The sequence below is a fragment of the Mesoplodon densirostris genome, chromosome 1, assembly GCF_025265405.1.
Source record: "Mesoplodon densirostris isolate mMesDen1 chromosome 1, mMesDen1 primary haplotype, whole genome shotgun sequence".
Classification (NCBI taxonomy): domain Eukaryota; kingdom Metazoa; phylum Chordata; class Mammalia; order Artiodactyla; family Ziphiidae; genus Mesoplodon; species Mesoplodon densirostris.
Window position 1 is genome coordinate 80,548,731 of NC_082661.1, and position 22,656 is coordinate 80,571,386.

Consider the following 22,656-nt stretch of genomic DNA (forward strand, 5'->3'; position numbering starts at 1 on the left):
CTGGTGTAGGTAGTATGAACTGCGGTAGATGAAAAGGGATGATTCTAACTAAGAAATTAGTAAAAATGAAGCACAAGACTGATTTATGTTGAGAGAAAATTTAAAGCCACTGAAAGATATGGGATAGGTGTTGTAACGCCTCCAAAAGAACTGATACCCCACTCCTGCCAAAAGTACCTAGCACACAGGAAGAAATTATATAAGCACTGAAAAAAATTTGACTACACTTTTTCACTTTTCTTTTTCTTTTTTCTTTTTAACGCTAAAATGTCATTTACAGTCTAGCAACTCCTTTGCCGTTAAAGATGTTCTGTGGAGGAGAGAGAAGTGGGGAAAGGGAACATAATTGAGCATAACGTGCTTCTCATTAGTTCTCATGTCCTGAATCTATGGTGCAGGTTACTTTAACAGGTAGACCGTCCTCAGACTCATTAAAATCAGGTGAAGGAAATCACAACAAAACCCCATTTAAATGAATAAACTGAAATGTCAACCTAAATCTAAAGTACACGTTAAAAGTAGAATCTGCGATAAAGATAAAAAAAAAATCATGGCAGAGACAGACAAAATGATATCAGGATACTAGAAAGCAACACTTTTTAGAAGACAAATTAAAGGAAAAGTAACCCTAATGGAATTTTTTCTCTCATTACTTAAAATAAACCAGGTCACTGTAATGGACCTACACTATGGCATTTTGTTCATTTTAATTTCATTTTTATTTCATCAAGCCATAAATTCCCATGGAAACACCTTAGACACGTGCTCACAATAATTGGAATGCTTACCCTTTCAGTATAAGTACTTTTGCATGAGTTCAACAAAATAAAAAGAATGCAATGAGGCCCCTCCAAGTTTTTTGCTTATGTCAACAGCTATTTTATGAGTATGAATTACCTTTGCGTTTATAAAGCATGTGTAAAATACATTACATGAGTGAGAAGCCTTACTGCAGATGATCCAGTAAAGGTCTGAACTGCACACAGAAACATCAAAATCAAGCTGAATTTCCTAGAATATAGCAACCATAAAATTTTCCTACCAATGCCATTACTGTTAAATATACCTTGATGAATTAAGTTCAAGTGTAACTACAATTGAAATATATGATTCAACTGAGTTATGACCCATTTTTCCTCTCAAAAGCAAAAGGGAATAATGACAGTTGTGAGACTTACATTTTTCCATTCCAGGGTTTTTCTGAAAGTTATTTCACAGGGGAGCTAAAGGCAAAATGCACTTAGTGACATTTATTTGCTTTAAAATAGTTATTTATGCTACTACTCACAGGACAGATAGCACTTTAATAACAATTTATCAAATAACAATTGTATTTGGTCATTTATTTTTAAACCGTACAGACCAAGAGGCATTCAGGAAGGAAATAATCGCAAAATGTCATATGATACCTAAGGCTACAATTATAACTAAATGACATACTTACATACAAGAGAACCAACATACAACAGAACAAACAACCAACATGACAAATACACAAGTAACATATATATGTGATTGAAAATACCCACCCCTAGCAGAAAGCTTTTTGGTGTTGATAATTTTGGCAGCATATTCTTGTCCAGTAGGGATTTTCATACATCTTCTCACCACTGAGAATGCCCCCCTGAAAACCAATAATTAGCAGGTCATCAATATAATCAGTTCTGATATTCTATTAAAAACGTACATCTGAGCATTTTTGTTGAATTTAGTGAACTGTCAAATATCAGTATACCATATAGTAATATCCAGAAAATGAACCGTTCTTCCTGGAAACTGAGACCCTCTTTAATGGTGAAGAATAAATTAGATTTCATTAACTGGGAGCACACATTATTAATCAACAAAATGAAAAGAACTGCCAATTACGACGGCTCTTGTTTGCACATGAAATTTGAAAACATTTTACACTTCACTCTAACACAGCACCAAATGCTCTGAGAAGAAACCCTGCAAAGAGCAGAGCTGAGGCGGAGCAGCAAAAAATCTGCTGCCTATTTATTTTAGTAGGAAAAAATAAAAGTAATGTGGCTCCAAGTAAGTAAATATGGTGATTGTTTTCATTAAAGTAAGTCTTAGGAACACTTGTGCGGGGTTTAACAAATCCTGCTATGGTGATTTCTCTGTGCCCTGTTTTGGGCTGGGGGAGGGGAGAGATTTGAATTAAGCTGCTCTTCCGACATATTCTCCATGTTTTAACAGCAGACAACATAAATATATAAGGAGATGATTTTCATTACATTTAAAAGATATTTACATGTCCTTTAATTCAACTGTATAAAACAACAACACACACATAAACGCGCCCCTTCCTTAATCAATGTTTGAAACTAGCGGCAGAGGATTTGGGTTTGGGTTTGATGCTACATAAATTAAGGTTCACGGCTCGGCCTCTAGGTTTTTTGCACAGGTTCTCAGTAGGTCTCCTGTCTCCTTCCTTAACATCACCAAGTACAATAGTTCTGCCAGTCAGGTGTAGGAGGTCGTTTTACACAACGCTGGGCTACCCTTGGGAAGCTCTCTCCCGGTCACCAAAGGGCTTTTCCGCTGCCTGTATAAATAAATCCTCCCAGAGAATGCGAAGATGTACACGTAAATCCTAGGAAGGATGATGATGAGCGAGTAATCTAGTGCAAAGAATAATCGTGGATATGGGACAGGGGCTCGAGTTCCTTGGTGTGGCCCTTTTCCTGGACAGAACAACTACTGGACGCGAAATAGACTCTACGCCAAGTTGAACTTTCGGCATCAATAAATATGGCACCGTCTGTGGCAGCGAGTTCTCATCCGTACGTGGGTCGTACGGCCGACACGCCTGCGAAGCAAGCGGCATCTCTATTTACAGAAAACATGATCTATGTTGCATTTTACATGGGTTCTTGTTTCCTCTCCATACACACACACACACGCTCGCACACTTCTCAGGATGACAGCTACAACTGCAGGGATCGTAAATCCACCAAGTCTCTGGTGCAGAAAGGTGGGGGGAGCGGGAGAAGGTGGGCTGAGGATTATCGGAATGGGCCACAGCCGGGGTGGAAGGTCTTGCCCCTTCTTTGTCCCCTCCTCTTACTAACACAGCACCTTCCTCCGAGCTGACACACCAGGGGCCCTCCTCCCTCTCCTCCCGTCTCCCAAATTCCCTCGCCCCACGCGGGAGGCCGGTGGGTCGGGGGTAACGCGACCCGCCCTCTGCTGGAAAGGGGACGTGAGGGTGCCCGGCAAAGGCGCTTACTTTCCGAGCTCCTCGAAAAGCTGATACTCGTCCGTGAACCTGGTACAGGTTGTAGTCGAAGCCATCCTGGGTCCGGGCTGTACCCCTGGCTGGGAGCGCGGCGGACAAGACGCGAGCAGACGCGAGGCTTCCCCAGGACTAGTCCCGCGGCGCTGTCACCCAGGGCCGCCCTCACTTTCCTCGTCCGAAAGTAGCTCGCCAGCGAGGGAGTATGCGCAGGGGCGGGGCGGGAGGGGAGATGACCAGAAAGGGTGGCGTGGGGTCTCTTCCCTACGGTCCGCCGATCCACCTCCTCCACCTCCTCCTCCTCCTCCTCCTCCTCCTCCTCCGGGCCTCGCTTCCTTCTTCTCCTCCGGTCGTTCCACCCGCCCCCTTTCCTGCCCCTCTCCTCAAATGCAGGGGTAAAGTACTCAAGAAGAGGGACCGGGAAATGGAAAAACAGCCGGGCACGGGGCGAGAGGCGAGCAGTTGCGAAATGATCCTCACCGGAGCAGGAGGGGTAGAGGCGGAGGGGAGGGAGCCCGAGGGGGCGGAGGCCGCGGAGCCGGGAGCGGACAGATCGAGCCCAGCTGCAGCTGTCAGCAGGCGCGGGCGCGCGGTGCACCAGGGCCGGCCTCCCAACCGCCGGCACCTCGCTGCCTCGCGCTCCCCACGAGCCCACGCCGCTCCGAGACTGCGCGGCGAAAGAAAAGGGGCTGGTCTCGGGCGAAGCCTCTTCTGCTGTCCCCAGGCCTCCGCCTCCCCCCCGGCGCCTGGCAGCACCCCCTCCCTCGCGAAGCCTCCTCTTGCTGGTCCCACACCTCCTGCTAGCGACTCTAACTCTGTCCCTTCGTGGATTCCTCCTTTCCTCCCTCCTCGAGCCTCACACACGCGCAGAGCTGTCTAGGGAGATACCAGGTGGGTGGAGGATGTGCGGGGGAGAAGCCGGGAGAGGCTTTAGGTGAATGAGGCGAGACGTCAAAATTACAGTTAAACCCGCAATTAGGCTCCTGCCTAAATGTGGGGCTGAGTTAGCGGGAATATGTGGGGTAACTCGTGGACTGCTGAGGGCTGCTGCCGGGGGTCGCAGAGGCCCCCAGCCCGGTTGCGGGCGCCGGCCTCTAGGGACCGACCCCCGCCGGCGCGCGAGCCGCGGTGCCCTAGGTGGAGGGGCGAGGGGTGCAGGCGCTTCATCTGGGCGCGGCTCGGTGTTGACACAGCGGGGGCCGGATGTGGGTAGTCGACGGTTTCCAGAGAAGGGTCCCAGCCTCCCACACCTCCCGGTGATTCTCGGGCCCACCCAGCAGAAGCCACGCCGCCTGCTCCTAGGAGCCCGGCGCGGGGTTCCTCCCTCCCCCGCAGCCTCTTCGGCGAGGGGCGACGCCCGCCGTGCCACGTTTCACTTCTGATATGACTGCCACCTCACTCTCCACGTCCCCCCGCCGTTTTCTAGGTTGGGTTGCTCAGACTCCGGCAATCCCCAAAGGCCTTTGCTTCGGCCATGAATGTTAACAAAATGAAAGCAAAAACTCCGCCACGGGGCCACACCTTCCCTACAGAGTAAACTCCCCTGTAACCTCAGTGGGTTCTGATAGTAAGGCGGTTTCTCGCGAGATTTCCTGCTCTGGCGGCGGGGGCGGGGTAGTGGGAAGGTTGGGTGTCGGTCACGCGACCTGGTAGGGTCTGACGTCACTCGCATCACGTGAACAGGTCTAGTGCCTTTCGCTTTGCAAAAGGGAAAAGGAAAAGGCGAGGTAGTGTGTGCTTTGCTTGTATGCTCAAAGATCTGGTGGGATTGTGGCACCTGAGTATACTCCGTAAATGGCTATCTGAAAAATCACTTTATAGTTCAAGAACACGTGCTATTCATTAGCATATCTGTCATTGTTTACAGTAAATACGAGGAAAAAAACTATCCATTTCATTTAAAATAGGAGAATTGCTGAGTGCTAAAACAACCCGTGGGCCTTCCTTCCAGTCCTCTGTCTTTAATAAACTATGCAGTTGCAAACTTAGAAGCAGACCAAAACCGAAAGAGTTGTGAATGGCCTTTTCCAAATTATTGTCTTTTGTTTTACAGCATGGGGACTTTAAAAACCTGCAATTCTATTGCTAATTTGCATTGTTAGCATGACATCAGGGATTCAAAATTTCACAGCTGGAAGATGAAAGGTAAATAGGAGGTCCAGAGAATCTAAGATTGAAAGGAGTTATTTCTTGCTCTCAAAGGCTGCTGTTAATTAGTGAATTTGTCCACCGTCACACATAATCCTAATTCCCTTATCTGGGGAATGCTATTCTGCCAATAACTGAGGTTTTTACCAAAGTTCTCAAAGTGATCACAATTATTATTATTATTATTTTTTTTTTTTTCTTTTTGCGGTATGCGGGCCTCTCACTGTTGTGGCCTCTCCCGTTGCGGAGCACAGCCTCCGGATGCGCAGGCCCAGCGGCCATGGCTCACGGGCCCAGCCGCTCCGCGGCATATGGGATCCTCCCAGACCGGGGCACGAACCCGTATCCCCTGCATCGGCAGGCGGACTCTCAACCACTGCGCCAGCAGGGAGGCCCTATGTGATCACAATTTTTAACGCTTATAACAAAATTGGACTTCGTACATATTTTGATTCCTAACCATAAAAAGCAAATATTGTGTAAAATGTAGTGTACAAGAAAAGATACCAAAAACTATATGAAGAAAAGAAACAAGGTGTCTAAATATTAATAATTGGGCTAGAAAGTTGAAAAAAAAATAGTCTCGGCTAAAGATTTTTAATATATATCTTAAATATTTAGCAACATGGTTCCAAGTTATAATGTAATAATTTAATATTCTTATGTGAATCTAAAAATGAAACAGAAGTAAAATTAAAACAAAGATAATATAGAATTTTACAACTCTGGGGAAGAAAATTGTTTTTTGAATATTCAAGTAATGAGGCCTACATAATTACTGTATTTATCTGTTATTTAAACTACCCGTAATTGTAAATGGTTATGATGATTGTGTGATACAATAAAGGAAACAACTGTTTTAATACTGATCTATTATTAGACAATAAATGTGTTAGACAATAAATGTGTACTTTTTAAGCAAACACTGCTTAATCTATATTTACACCGTTCCCTGATCTATATTTTGTACTAATTAAAATATTTCTCTTATTTAAGAAAAACTGACAGTTATTTCTGATGTTTGGACTCCTTAAGACAGTAATCCTTTGAAAGTTACACTGAAATTCCATATGAATTATCATCTCTTGCCTCCTTCCTGGTCTCCTGCTTCTGCCCTGCCTCCCTTCATTCAAGCCTCAGCCCAAACAGCCAGAATGATCTCCTTAAAACCTCAGTCAGAACAAACCATGCTTATGCTCAAAACCTTATGAAGGCTTCACCCCATCTCAATTGGACTAAAAACAAAATACTAAAAATGGCTTATAAGGCCCTAGAGAATCTCTACCCCTACTCCATTAGCCTTCTTACCTCAATTTGTGCCCTGGCTCACCCTCCTCTGGCCACACTGGCCTCTGTTGTTCCTGGAGCATGCTTCTGCATAGGGACTTTGCATTTGCTGTTCTCTGCCTCCCAGAATGTTCATCTCTTAGTTATCATCTTATCTTATTTCTTCACCTTCCTCCAATATTTTCTCAAATATTACCTTACTGTGGTGGTCTTCCCTGCCCACTCTATCAATGCCTGCACCTCTCTCAGACATGATTTCTAGTCCCATTCCCTGCTTTATTTTTCCCCTCAATACCTATTACCATATAGTGTACTATACATTTTTTCTTGTTAATTGTTTATACTTCCCAAATAGAACACAAGCTCCCCAAGGGCATGAATTATTGTATGTTGTTCACTGCTCTATTTCTAGCAACTAGAATAGTGTCTGGCACATAATAGCTGCCCAATGAATTTTGTTAATGGTTAAATTAATTATTTGGGGGTTTAGATTAATCACAATTTTCATATTAAAATTGGTAGTTGATAATTAACATACCATTAAGACATCTTACTATAAGGGTGATCATTTTCAGTCAAGATGGTCACAGTATCCCATGATTAAAAGTGTTTATGCACAGAAATGGATTTTTTAAATACACAAATAATTGACATCAAGAAAAAAGGATCTAGTACTAATTTTCTTGTCATTGGAGTCCATAAAGGAAGAAGGAATTTCTGTTTTTTAGATATATTGGCCTTACTAAATTTTACACTGAAATAAAAGGCAGTGCCAAAGGTTTTAAATAACTAGAGCTCATTGTGAAGACACAAGTCAATGTAGGAAATGAAAAGTGTGGCTTAAAGTGAATTTTTCATGTGTAAAATGAAAAAAAATGTCTAAACAGTAGCATATTTGGTTTCTCAACTGATTTAGTTAATCACACAAAAATTGAGATCACTCAGTGTATTACTTCTAGCTTCTAACTTTCTACTTTGCTAAGGCAGAAGCAAAGTATTCATAATTTTATCAACTTTAAAAATTTACCCTTTAATACTGGAAAGGCAGTAACAACAAACAAAGGGGAAGGGGTCGGGGGGTTAGGGTTGGACACTGTTGGTTTGAAAAGTAGTTGTAAGCAGAGCCCTATCACTACCTAGACTACTGGACTTCAATCAGGTGAAATCATGTCAGTGCCAAGACAAGGAAGAAGTCTTGCTCTAAATGTATCCCATCCCTTTTTTGTGATAGCGTTAACTGACAAACAGCAAAGAGACAGAAGACACTGAAAATGATCACTACATACAAATACAACATGAGAATAAAAGATAGAACTCTTGTAGATAAAAATTGCAAGACTTCAGTAGTCCCACTAGGAAGGGATACATTTCTAATACTTAAACAAAACAGCTATTCACAGTCATTCATTTCCCTTGCTACAAAGTTACATACAAGAAACAATGAAGAGATGACGATCTCCATAGCACCCCCAAAGGCCGAATCCATCGGTAGTATGTATATTTCTGTGAGAATTTTAGCAGTGTCTGTATTGTAAGCCACTCTTCACTGCAGTTTTAGAGGCAAAGAGAACAAAGCAATTTGCTGTTGCTTTTTTCAGTTAGTCTTCCTAAGGTACAGTAACAACCACATAGAGCCCGACACAAATACAGTCTACAAGTAAGTGAATAATCTATTCGCCACACCATCCATTTGTGCAAGATAAATTTACAGATGAAGAAATTAACTGTTGGGACTTCCCTGGTGGCACAGTGGCTAAGAATCCACCTGCCAATGCAGGGGGCACGGGTTCAAGCCCAGGTTTGGGAAGATCCCACGTGCCACAGAGCAACTAAGCCTTTGCACCACAACTACTGAGCCTGTGCTGTAAAGCCCACTAGCCACAACTACTGAAGCCCACACACCTAGAGCCCATGCTCCGCAACAAGAGAAGCCACTGCGATGAGAAGCCCGCACACCACAAGGAAGTGTAGCCCCTGCTTGCCGCAACTACAGAAAGCCCGTGCACAGCGACAAAGACCCAACACAGCCAAAAATAAATAAAATAAATAAATTTTAAAATGCTGTGAATTCAGAACACAATGATTAAAAAATTTATTAAAAAAGAAATTATTCATAAAACAAAAGGTAGTAATAGAAAAGGTTTTCTTTGCTTCATCAGGTGCTGAAAGAATTTTATTTTTACTCAAAATAAAAAATGTGCAAATAAACAAGAAAATAAACGATAGCCACCCAATCAAATAGTAGCTCTTTTCCCATTACTTTCAAGTATACGGGTTAACATACTATCCTCCATGAACATACATACATACCTACCACTGCTAAAGGAACTGTAGCAGGAAATTATAATTAATATGATGTACAAATTGAAACAACTGGGGGCTTCCCTGGTGGCGCAGTGGTTGAGAGTCCGCCTGCCGATTCAGGGGACACGGGTTCGTGCCCTGGTCCTGGAAGATCCCACATGTCGCAGAGTGGCTGGGCCCGTGAGCCATGGCCGCTGAGCCTGGACATCCAGAGCCTGTGCTCCGCAACGGGAGAGGCCACAACAGTGAAAGGCCCGTGTCCCGCAAAAAAAAAAAAAAAAATTGAAACAACTGTAAAAGATTGTGGAGTCATTAACAAAGAAAACAAATTAGCAGATGCTGAGTATTCCTCCCAAAACCGAGCAGGACCCTGTGGGGCTCCTGGGCACAGAAGCCTTTCTGTCCCCCATTTTCTTGTTTGTAGGGAGTTCCAAAGGGCAGATTCTAACAGTTGCTAATCAAGAGAGGAGCAGCCAAGAAATCACCTGAGGCAACATTAAAGGAACTAGAGAAACTCATCAAGAACACCTGAGACAAGGACTTCCCTGGTGGTGCAGTGGTTAAATCTGCCTGCCAATGCAGGGAACACGGGTTCGAGTCCTGGTCTGGGAAGATCCTACATGCCTGGGGGAAGATCCCACATGCTGCGGAGCAACTAAGCATGTGTGCCACAACTTCTGAGCCTGGGCTCTAGAGCCCATGAGCCACAACTACTGAAGCCTGTGTGCCTAGAGCCTGTGCTCTGCAACAAGAGAAGCCCCCGCTCTCCACAACTGGAGAAAGCCTGTGCACAGCAATGAAGACCCAATGCAGCCAATAAATTAATTAATTAATTTTAAATATATATATATTACCTGAGACCAGATTAGAGGAGTGCAGGCCCTACACACATTCTAATCTTATCAGCAGCCCCACCCTTGAACTGTTGCTATAAAACTCCCCATCAAATCCTCCCAGGTTCCCTCCCAGGGACACAGTTTTTTGGGGCAGGAGCCACTGTGTCCTCCTTTGCCTGGCAAAGCAATAAAGCTATTCTTTTCTACTTCACCCAAAACCCTGTCTCTGAGATTTGATTCGGCAGCAGGGTACAGAGGCCGAGCTTTTGGCGTCACTCTGTGCACCGGTTATGACTTTCATTTACTACTGTTGCAACACTTATCACTCCTGTAATTAGGCTATTGGCCCCTTCATGGCAAGGAACTGCCATTCAGTCCTTCACCACAGCACTAGCACAGGGCTTGTGCCCTAGTAGGTGCTCAAAAATACCTTTTATTAAAAAAAAAAAAAGAATATATGTATCATTAGTCTTTGTCTTCCAAAATATTAAAAATGCCCAATCTTTAATAGGGTGTAATGAGTCCTCTTTGTTGCTATATTTAATGGATCCTTTTCACTCCTTACATAACTTGACCTCTCTGTATCATTTTATACTGTTGACCTGAATATCTCTGTTGGTTTCCTTGTCTGATGCCACATTCTCTACTCACAGCACCTCACCTGCCAGCCCACAATTCTGTCTCCTCTTTTCTTCAGGCTCATTCCTGGTGGCTGTTTTTCTCCATCTTTGTGGTAAATAGTTGCTCTCAGGATTCTGTCTTAGGCGACCCTTTTTCTTATTTTACACACCTTTCCGGGGCCACCTTAGTAACTCTCATTATCTTGATTATTTTCTGTCTTAAATTCGCCTCTCCAGGTGTAGATCCTTAGTCAAGATGAGAGAGTTATTGTGGCAGTGCTCTCAGAAAGAAGGGTAAGGAAATGGAGAAGCAGGGCAAAACCAAAATAAACTCAAACAAAAAACCCAGCATGTGCCTTCAGGCAAAGTCCCAACCGAAGCCTGATCCACCAGCTGCTCAGGAGTGTAAATTACACCCAGATTTTGTTCCCCTTCAGGCAAGGACTTTCCCATTCCTTCACCAGGCAGTCATTGACCACCAGCTATGGGGGAGGGGGAAAGAAGGGACATAAACTCCCAAGGGGTCAAGTAAGGCCCTCCTTACTTTCAGGCACATAGAGAATGAAGAAGGGAAAAACCAAGTCAGCTAGATATCAAAAATGCTAATGAATGAAATCTTTACCTCCAACTCCCATCTCTCCACAAGCTTCAGACTTGTGTTGCCAGCTCCCTATTGGAAGTTTCCTCCCAGAGAATCTACCTCTGATTCAACATGTTAAAAATTAATCTCCCTGGGGCTTCCCTGGTGGCGCAGTGGTTGAGAGTCCGCCTGCCGATTCAGGGGACACGGGTTCGTGCCCCGGTCCGGGAGGATCCCACATGCTGCAGAGCGGCTGGGCCCGTGAGCCATGGCCACTGAGCCAGCGCATCTGGAGCCTGTGCTCCGCAACGGGAGAGGCCACAACAGTGAGAGGCCCGCGTACCGCAGGAAAAAAAAAAAAAAATTAATCTCCCATCTTCCCTATCTATCTGCACCTCCTCCATATCTCAGCAAGACTTGAGGGTCACCTGTAACGGTCCCTCTCCCTTCCCTCCCACAGCCAATGACAAGTCCACACACCTCATGCCATACCCACTGCAAATGCCTTCTTTTAAGCCATCAGCTTTTCTCACTTATCTTAAGGAATTAAGTCACCCTTCTTTAGTGAACTTACACTAAAGAAATCTAATGTGTCTCTCCTCAGAGTAGATACCATTATTAGTTCATCACATATACTTAAAAAAAAAAAAAAAAAGCCCCAAATCTTTCATATACCCTACCACGCATTTCCTGGTTTGGACCTGGTTAGTTTCATGGACTCATCTCTCTTGTCCCTATGCTACGCCATGATTCCTAAACATTTCTAGAATTATCTATCCACTTCACTTCATTTCTCATCCCTGGCATTCTAGACCAAACCATCATCATCTCTTAACCAGTTTGCTGAAACAATCTCCTAACTACATTAATCTGAGGTCATTGAAATTCTTCCTGATAAGCATCTAACTATCTAGTGGCCTGTTTATCTAAAGCACAGAGCACCTCATTCTGTTTTTCATCCTGAATTCCTTTCAGGGGGCACTGTCAGTGGGCCACTGCAGTGGGTTGTGATTTAAGCCTTGCATAACTGAATGATGAGCAAGCCTCTTTGTTCTTTTTTTGTTCACAATCCCCTTTGCCTCCTTTAGGTCATAAAGTCAACCAAGGTTTGGGAGGTATTTAGTGACTGATTTGTCCAATGGCTCTAGGAAGGCTCATTCCTATATCAGGCAAGGATTTCATTGGTAGGCCATTCATGTGCTATGTCTGCATTAGGCCCTGTTAAAAATTCTCTGGATCATCTGTCTTACTAGTCTATTGCAATCCAGAAAATGCTTCTCCCTTGTTGCATCTTCTCATACATAGAAAAGTACTAAAATCATTAACTTGACATATCTGTTTTGTAATTAGCAGTAATCTTTTACCAAGATATATGCTCAATTACATGTATTTCATAGCCAAAAAAATGACATATATACAAGTTCCTCCCCTACTTCTTTGGAGTGGTTCCTCAGAGCTATCTCCTGGGCTACAGTCTGCGGTAAGACCCTGAATAAAACTTAAACTCACAACTCTTAAGTTGGGTGGGTTGTTTTAAGTCGACCCTCTTCTCTTGATTCATGTAACTTCAGAGGAAGGCAGCGTCTACGTCAACACTCTTCATTTTCAAAACTTAACTTTTTCAAAAAAAATGAATGGTTTAAACTTCAATAAATTACCTTTGCCAAAATTTGAAATTTCTGTTTTCATCATGTAGGGGCCAATGCTAAGGATTTCCTATATGCTATGTATCAGGTAGACAAGGAAAACTGGACTCAGAATAGATTTTGGAAGGTACTTTCTTAGTCAGTCTATTATCACCAATCCTGTATAATTATAGTAACTTCTGTCCTATTTGCATGACAGGCCCGGTTAATTTATTATTATTTATTATAATTTATTATTCAGATACTACTTATTCATTTCCTAAATCATCAAGGCCTCTGATATTTCTTATATCTCTGCTTATTTGCTTTGCAGAAGTTGGTTACCATGCTCATTTATTCTCTTTCTCTTTTTTTTAAAATAAATATTATCCTATCTTATATCTTCACACTTTACTTTTTTTTAAATTAATTTATTTATTTTTTGTCTCTGTTGGGTCTTCGTTTCTGTGCGAGGGCTTTCTCTAGTTGCGGCAAGCGAGGGCCACTCTTCATTGCGGTGCGTGAGCCTCTCACTGTTGCAGCCTCTCTTGTTGCGGAGCACAGGCTCCAGACGCGCAGGCTCGGTAGTTGTGGCTCACGGGCCTAGTTGCTCCGTGGCATGTGAGATCTTCCCAGACCAGGGCTCGAACCCATGTCCCCTGCATCGGCAGGCAGATTCTCAAACACTCCGCCACCAGGGAAGCCCCTCTTTTTTTTTTTTTAATTTATTTTTGGCTGTGTTGGGTCTTCGTTGCTGCTCAGGCTTTTCTCTAGTTGCAGCGAGCGGGGACTACTCTTTGTTGCGGTGCGCAGGCTTCTCATTGTGGTGACTTCTCTTGTTGCGGAGCATAGGCTCTAAGCACGCGGGCTTCAGTAGTTGTGGCTCGTGGTCTCTAGAGCGCAGGCTCAGTAGTTGTGGTGCACAAGCTCAGTTGTTCTGCGCTATGTGGGATTCTCCCGGACCAGGGCTCAAACCCGTGTCCCCTGCATTGACAGGCAGATTCTTAACCACTGTGACTCCAGGGAAGTCCCTATTCTTTCAAGAAGCAGAAAGAGAAGAGGTTTTAAAAATCTATTTGCCCAATGAGATAATCCATGTGACTAAAACTACCAGCCAAAATCTGTACTATACTCCTTCTACAGAAATAGGGGTGGAGCTGTACACATAGGCAGAATACATTTCCCAGAGTTCCCTGCCTCCAGATTATGTTCTTGGCAAAGACATGTGAGCAGAAGTGATGTGTACCACTTGAGGTTCCAGACCCTGTGCATGCTCTTTAATGTTTTTCATGTTTCCTCAATGACTGCGACAGTAATTCCTAGGGCAGTCCTGTAAGTATCTTGTTGAAGATGGCAGAGCCAGTGTCAGCCTGGGTCCCTGAAAGCCTTCATAAGAGCTGAGCTGCTGCTAACCCAGAACACTGCTCTTGACCAAATAAATAAACTTCCTGTTCTTAAGGGAACTGAGTTTTGAGGATCCTGTCTTTTTCTGTAGGTTAGTCTACCCTATCTAAAACAAAGTATGTAAAAAAAACTCTTAAAATCAAAAGTACTGCACAAATATAAAGTATTACTATAGCTCAAAGCTTATGAATAAAATGACAATGAATGAATGAATGGAAATAAGTGATTTGGGTTATGACCATATTTTGTTTTTCCACATCATGCCCATTTCCATTACTGTGGTAATTGAGAGTTAGCTATTTTAGAATGGTCCAACTCCAGTCAGAACACGTAGCTATATTGTTCAAGTTAAAAAATTAAATAAAAGAACCAGTTCACCATTCTCACTTCCTACTACACACACACACACACACACACACAAATACAATTTTCCTTCAATAGGGAAGATTTTTAGAATTTCTGGAAGCTATAGCAATACCCCTGCAAGGAATATTTCTCTCTAAAACCTCCCATTTTTAATGCTTTTCTATTATGTCTGTGAAGAAAAAAAAAAGAGCTTCAATTAGTAGCTTATTTGTGAGCAACACTTCTTTTCACAATTATTTGGTTCATTTAACAAAGAAGATGTGCCCTCAAATTAAGAGTGAAAAGGTGTTTTTGAAGGTGGAGGCAATTAAGCTGGGTGAGTTATCAAAGTACATAGAAAACAAAACAAAACACTCCTGCAGCTTAAATGTGAAGAATTATGCCACCGATTCTGCAACATTTATTGTATAAATCGTGTGTTTCTGTATTAGGCCAGGGACGCAGATGATGTAATGTAGAACAAAATAAATAGTGTCCCTAATTTTATAGGGCTTACTTTTGAGTGGGGGAGATGGGCATTAAATCAATTATTCATAAAAAATTAAATAATATGAAGGAAGAATATAGGGAACTATGAGAATGTATAGTGTTTGTCTTGGTAAGAGAAGGATGAGCAAAATGATATCTGAAGGATAAGTAGGAATTAACTAGATAAAAGAAAGTACAGGGAAAAGCATTCTAGTAGATGGAACACGGCAAATTCAAGGCACCAAAAGAGGTCCACTGGATTAGGGTGCAATGAATAGAATAAGGCTGTAGGAGTGGATCAGAGAGGCTCTCATGGGGAACTTAAAACTATATGAAGGGCTTCCCTGGTGGCGCAGTGATTGAGAGTCCACCTGCCAATGCAGGGGACACGGGTTCATGCCCCGGTCCGGGAAGATCCCACATGCTACAGAGCAGCTGGGCCCGTGAGCCATGGCCTCTAAGCCTGCGCGTCTGGAGCCTCTTCTCCACAACAGGAGAGGCCAGAACGGTGAGAGGCCCACGTACCACGAAAAAAAAAAAAAAAGAAAATGAAAAAGAAAAACTAGATGAAGAGCAGTATGGAAAAACTGAAAGGATTTAAGAATGGATGTGATTTTCTTGTCATAAAGTTCATTCTGGCTGCCTTGTGGAAGATGAGTGTGAACAATATAAAAAGATCAGCTTAAAAGGCAAGGTAAAGGAAAGTGATGGCTTGGATTTAGATGGAGGTGTTGGTGAAAATAGAAATAAATAAATATTTAAAATACATTTGGGAAAACTAATATTAAAATAATAAAAACCACATTGATAATTAAGACCATCTGTGTTAATATGAATTAGATTAAACTGTATGTAGACTACTGATGTCAACATGACTTAGATTTTATTTTTTGTTTTTAGGAAAACTCTGCCTATGTAAGGTAGTACTATAAATCAGTAAATAACTTTACTGTTTGCTTCAGGAAATCTCTTCAGATCAAACGGTTAGAGACAATAATCTGCTCCTCTGACCAAATAACTTGCTCATCAGTTTAGTTGTCAAGACTAACTTCACAGTATCCACCAATTTTAAACTTTGCCCAGTTCTCCATTTCCCTTCTTGAAAGATTCCTTAAACTTCTTCAGGCCAGACCCCAAATTCTATAAATATCTCACCTCTGATTACCTCTTTCTGAAACACTGCCAAGACCCGGTCAAGGTGGTGTTCTCCCTATTGTAATGAGTTGAGAGTGCTTTATTAAAAGACTGAAGATATTTTGAGGAGCTCAACAAGGTAAACACAGGAAGTAGTTTCACAAACATTGACATAGTCATACAATGAAATATATGAAGCTATTATTGCATTAAGTGACTGTAGCAAAGTACTGGCATTGAAAAATGTCACACCATGTTAACTAAAAATTCAAGTTACTAAAGAGTTTACTTTAATCCCAGTTTAGTTTAATTTAGTTTAATCCCAGTTTGATATGTTTGGTTGTTTGAATGGATGGATAGGTAGATAGAGAGAGAGAGATGAAATTCTCAAAGGACAACTTCCTAAATTTTAACTGTGCTTATCTTTTTATCTTTAGGGGTAAGAATATGAATGAATTTTTTTCCCAGTATTTTCAAATTTTTCCTCACTGAACACATTCTACTTGTGTAATAAAAACAATGAATGCTATGAAGAAATAAAACTTTTGAATTTGCATATATTGGGGAATTGGAATATGTACTTCAAAATCAGAAAAGTTTAGAATTGATAAACTCTGAGGTTTCTTCCTTAAAGTTTCCTTGTTTGGTGATGGGGAAATAGGATGGAGGAATATAATAACTACTCTTTTCATGACATAGTTTCACAGTAACCATGTAAGATACATGATACTTTTCATGTTAGGAATGAGAAAACTGGGGCACTAAGTGTTTAAATAACTTTATTTCTCACTAGAAACAAGGACCAGTTGGAGTTACTCTCCAGAGTATCTGATACTAATAGATAACATTTATTGAGTACTTACTATGACTCACAACCCTCTGAGATAGTTTTCTATTACTTTCATTTTACAAACAAGGAAATAGGAATGGACCTGTGTGTCCAAAGGGAGTGACAAGGTAAGGAATCAAGCCCACATAAGCTGAACCTCAGGGCCTGTATTTTTTAATCACTGTATATTATCTTCCATATGTTTATTCATTTTACACACCACAGCTAGACACTCATAGATATACTTTATATTTTTCAAATGGATAACTCTGAAAATATTTAGCTCCTTAAGACTGGTTGCTCTTTAAGGGGAGGAACAATGCGAATGAACAAACTACAGAAGACTACAGAAGTCACTTGGCTTCAGGGGAAAACTAGCTGAATTTCCTGCTTCACTAATTAACCACACTAATCTCCAAGTGTCAAATAGTATTAACCAGTCAACAGCTGCTTTTCCAGAGGTCTAGGTGACTCATTTTCTAAACATACTGCTCACGTAGCCACAGAATTTTGGCTGAGCCCATCCTTCCTCTCTCTCGGAGGCCTCGTCTTCAGTTTTTGCTTCTCCCTGGCTCTGGTACCCTTATTCCTCAACTTAGGTTTCTTATTTAATCTTAGGGCTAATCCAGGTTAGGATCTATCTGCAAATCTGACTAAATGTTAAGGGGGAGAAGTTAATGATAAAATCCTAAGTCTTTACTAGATATTCCAGTGACTAGAGGGAAACACTTTTCCTTAACGCTCAGCCCATCTCATTTTTTAGCATATTCCCAAGGTCTACTTCCCGAACTTCAATCCAGGGTCTTCCAACAGTCTGGCAAAGACAGATTCCAGGTGATCCCCTGAAATGTAAAGAAGGTTCATACTCACGTGTGTTCTATCAATAGCTACACTGCCACCTGTTGAAGTCTGCGCAATCTGGCTTCCGTCCTTCTACCGCTCGAGGATCCTACTAATAACCAAGGACTCCCAATGGCTAAATCCAGGCAACTTGACCCAAACATCATTTTCATGGCAATCTGTAGAAATATACATAACCAATCATGTAGATTTTCTTAAAACTGTCATTCTTTGACTTATTCAGTTCCAGTTCTCCTGGTTTTCTCACTGCTTATTATTCATTTTTCTACCTGTTCTTCTTCCTTTTTGTTTAAACGAAGGCCTTTGCCACTACTTTGGAGTGTATAACACTGTCAAAGATCTTGTCTCTTGCCTTCATGTAAGTAACTCCCACATCATGGTCCCCAGCTCCGTAGCTCTTCAGAGATGCTCATTTTTATATCCCACTTCATGCTTTGATGCCAAAGTATATCCTTTCCAAAGTTTCAATTTATGTTAATGGTACCATTTCCCCACTTATTCAAAATCAATCCTTGGAGTAATGTTTGATTTTTTTCTTTATATTCCCCATTTCCAACATTATCACATCCTATAAATTCTATATTAAAAATATCTGTTTTAAAAATACCCGTTAGGATTTATTCCTTCCCACTTATATGCCATCATCATAGAGGGAGTCCAGTGTCTTTGTGCAATGGTCTCCTGACTGTTTCACTCACTGAGGCTTCTCCTCCAAGCCCATTTCCCTAGTCTTCTATGATTTCCATTAGTCATATTCTATATTAAAAATGAGGACATGTTAAAAAAAATGAGACCTAAAATAAAATTTCAGACTCATCTGCATTCCTTCCATAATAACTATCATTTATTTAGCATCTACAATGTGTCAAATACTTTGCTAACCACTTTACAGATATTGTTTTTAATCCTTTCAACAATCATAAAAAGTAAGGCTTATTATACCTAGTGTACTTTTGGGCAAACAAGATTCAATTAACAGGATGTTTGCTTTCATAAGGTCACACCTTAGAAGGCAAATAGAGCTGTCATTTGATCTAGGTCTCCTGGATTCCAAAGCCTGTTCTAAGAATTTAATGTATGATACTACAAAGATGCAGAAATCAGATAATCACTGAATAAAAAATAAAATTTTGTTTTATATGTGACTATATATCAGAAAAAATTTTAAAGTCAATCCAGTGAAGTTAAGACACTTACTCTCAGGATTCTTATTGATATACAATGAGATTAAGTAGAAGTACAAGAAAATAGTTATTGGGACTTTAACCTATCCTAAATTTCTTAGCTCAAATTGAAGAAATGGTAATTTCTCTAATGGCCAAGTATTTATTTAACCCAAACTGTGATTGTCACTGTTATTTGTTGTGAGATAAGAAGGAAAACTATCTACCTCACAACAAATAATGGCAGGGACATCCCCTGGGTGATGTGTGAAATGGATGCTTGTCAACACATGATTATACAAAAGATGTCTGTAATGAACCGTGTGCTAGAGTGAGTTAGCCTCTCATGTAATATGACAGAAAGACAGCAAAAAAATAACTCCCTATTTGGCCACCTGGAAGGAAAGTAAATATGTCTATGAAAATGGCTCTGTGAAGACCTAAGATGCTACAGTTTATGAAAAAGCAGAGCTTTTCTCCACCCTCATAAAAAACAAAACAAAACAGAACAAAACAGAAAGCTGATGAGCTATAAGCTACTTCCCAGAGAGGTACCAAGTGGTTCCATTCTTGTTCTTATTTATTCCTCTGTTTTTTGTATTTTGGTTTTTTTTTTGCCTTCACGTCATTACACTGTTTTTATATAACTTTTGATTCCTTCTTTACCACCTCTCCAATTCTGTATTTACAAATTGTTCCAGTGAAGGAAAAGGCATTTTATGTCAAACAACACAGTTTATAGTCCAGCCTGAGGAGCTCATTATGCATAGGAAGTGAATGCAAATTAAATTAATTCTGGATACAACTGAAGGCAATCCTTTTTGTTCACTGAAGAATTTGTCAGCCTCTGAAGCCAAGATCAATCCAGAAATAAAAGGAAGGCATGTTGGTGTATTCAAATGTCAATTGAATATAAATTATTGCCAGAATTTTGTAGAATCTGCCAGTGATTCCTAAGACATTACTTTAAAACCAACATTTATGTAACTAATTACAATTTTCTGCTTTCAAGTGTCAAGAATAAGCTTGAATTACCTTAAGCAAAATGGAAGAATTTATTATAAAAATTCAAGAACATTTTACAAAACACAAGAGAAATAAACTTTTGTCTCAGAGAGTTTTGGAATTTAGAAATGGAAAAACATCAAAGAGCTAGCAGTACTTTCTTACTCTATCTTTCATTTACACCTCTTTCTGTGCTGTAGTTTTTACATTGCATGACATAAAGTGGCAAGGTAATCCCATAAGTTTGTACAGGTTGCTGACTGCACAAGGGTGTCCAGCCTTCAACACAGTCTAAAATACAATCTAGCTCTGCTAGCCAGGCTGTGAACCCTCATGGTTGAGTTGTCCTAGAAAGGGTGACTTCTAGTTTCTAAAAGGCAGCATATGATTAAGTGGAGACCCTATCAAATGCCGTGGTTTTGCATATTTTAGGTCCAGTCACACAAAGAAAATGAATATGGTTCAAACTACAAATCCCTGGTGAAGAGATTTTGATTGAATGTGGTACCCAATTCTGGTTCAATTAGCTGTGATTCAGAAGATAAGGATATATTTTTTAAAACTGTGAATTTGTTAGTCTTTGGTGGATAGTGCATTTATTCACGACACCTCTAAATTTTTATAACTCAGACTGCCCACTACCCTCTAACTCTTAGAGATTTCCTAAGAGTCAACTACTTATAAGATGTATATCAGAATGGAAAGTATGCCAGGAGCAGTGGAAACTATCTAGATTTGGAGGAAGAGCTACTTCTTTTCTTCTCTCCATATACATAAAGTTCTTTATGGGTTGGCTTTGCATTTTTAGGGGACTGGAGATCCATTGATTCTTCAATTAAAATATAAGGTGTGGTTGTTGAAGTATTTGTTTTGTATATTTTCTCCAAAATAAATTTTGTCTTCCTCTTCCTCAGATTCAGCAAATAAAAATACAGGGAACCAGTTAAATTTTAATTTCACATAAATAATAAATAATGAATAAGTATGCCTCATGTATGAACTTCAGATAAATAATGAAAAATAAATAATAATTATGCCCCACGTAATATTTGGGACATAGATATACTAAAAATTATTGCATGGGATATACACTAAATAATCATTCATTGCTTATCTGAAACAAATTGACCTGGGTAACCTTCATTTTATCTGGCAATGACAATCTTACTTCCTTTTTATTATAAGTAGAACCCTAGAGAATTACTTTTAGACATTTTTAGATCTAATTTTGGCAGAGGGATGGAGTTAAGAAAATAGAAACATATGTCTAGCCCTACACATGAAGGATACTAAAACTTGACCTGGTGGCTTTACAGTGGAATATGATAAATGATCACCTGGTCCCCATGAGTAAAACTGTGTGTGTTCTCTTTAGGGAAAGAAAATGAATGAAGGCTATCTTGTATTATTTTTATAGTATTTACATGTACTCAATCATACAATGGAGCAAGGATATTTTATAAGCAAAATATAACTAACAAAATAGCACATAATTTCATCAGAAAGCTAATTTACTTTTTTAGAGCTGAGAGAAGTCAGATGATATTTCCATATATTAACATTGTCACATCTCTTTTTACTTCTCATTTTTATTTAAATTAATTATATAGAATCACTGCAATTACTTACAGTTAGTAATTAAAACAAATCATCTAATGTTGCCTTTAGTCCTTGAGACTTAGTCCTGCTTTTAAAAAGTGGCACACTGGTATGTGTGTTAAACTTAAAAATTTAAATCATAGAATTCTGAAAGAAGGTAACTGTCTTATTAAGTCATCTACAACCTAAAAGTTGGAATAATTATTACTTAAGTACACATAAAATGTACTTGGGTTTAGACTTAATCAGGTAATCATGGTAAGAGTATGATTTTTGCAAGAAATTAGAGAAATACCTTAATTTTCCTTTATTACTCAAAAGTAACGGGGCTTCCCTGGTGGTACAGTGGTTAAGAATCCACCTGCCAATGCAGGGGACATGGGTTTGATCCTTGGTCCAGGAAGATCCCATATGCTGCGGAGCCACTAAGCCTGTGAGCCAGAACTACTGAGCCTGTGAGCCACAACTACCTAGGGCATGAGCCACAACTACTGAAGCCCGTGTGCCTAGAGTCCATGCTCCACAACAAGAGAAGCCACCGCAATGAGAAGCTTCAGTAACACCCACTCACCACAACTAGAGAAAGCCTGCGCACAGCAACAAAGACCCAACACAGCCAAAAATAAATAAATAAAATAAAATAAAATAAAAGTAACACTACCATGATTATTTTAGAGATTTGATGAGCACCTGTTCTGTTCCATGCAGTATACTAATCAAAATATACATTTTAATCTTGTTTCCTTTCCATAATTTTTATAGAGTATATATTATGATCTAGATTTTTAAAAAACCTATTAGAAACTGAAACAGCAATATTTATTAGCTTCTGTAAGCCACACATATAAATAATAAGTTATCATATCTGGTTCTAAAGCCTATATGAGATACCATGATAAAAAAATAAATTCATTGTGTCACTAAAATATTTGACCCACACCCAAGTCAGGAAGTATTGATATTTATTTATTTAGTTAGTTATTATTTATTTATTTATTTCTTATTTATTTATTTATTTTTGGTTGCGTTGGGTCTTCATTGCTGCACATGGGCTTTCTCTAGTTGTGGCAAGCAGGGGCTACTCTTCGTTGTTGTGAAGCAACCCACACGCGGGCTTCAGTAGCTGTGGTACGCGGGCTCAGTAGTTGTGGCTCTGGGGCTCTAGAGCGCAGGCTCAGTAGTTGTG

The 22,656-nt window shown here is 40.6% G+C and overlaps 1 protein-coding gene and 1 long non-coding RNA gene across 8 annotated transcripts in view; both read right to left on the minus strand.

Annotated features, from left to right (window-relative positions):
• The window catches only part of CAMK2D (calcium/calmodulin dependent protein kinase II delta), a 292,607-nt gene extending 289,099 nt beyond the window's left edge, over positions 1–3,508 (minus strand). For all 7 annotated transcript variants that reach the window (XM_060105286.1, XM_060105268.1, XM_060105279.1 and 4 more), the window contains exons 1-2: positions 3,236–3,508; positions 1,530–1,624 (exon numbers count right to left, since the gene is read on the minus strand). In XM_060105286.1, coding sequence (XP_059961269.1) covers positions 1,530–1,624; positions 3,236–3,300 — 160 coding nt within the window. In that variant the 5' untranslated portion in view covers positions 3,301–3,508. The remainder of the gene's footprint in view (positions 1–1,529; positions 1,625–3,235) is intronic.
• Positions 3,509–13,389: 9,881 nt separating this feature from the next.
• The window catches only part of LOC132483376 (uncharacterized), a 118,824-nt gene continuing 109,557 nt past the window's right edge, over positions 13,390–22,656 (minus strand). Inside the window, exons 3-5 of the long non-coding RNA XR_009531066.1 lie at positions 17,713–17,861; positions 16,035–16,089; positions 13,390–13,677 (exon numbers count right to left, since the gene is read on the minus strand). This is a non-coding gene — a long non-coding RNA (uncharacterized LOC132483376). The remainder of the gene's footprint in view (positions 13,678–16,034; positions 16,090–17,712; positions 17,862–22,656) is intronic.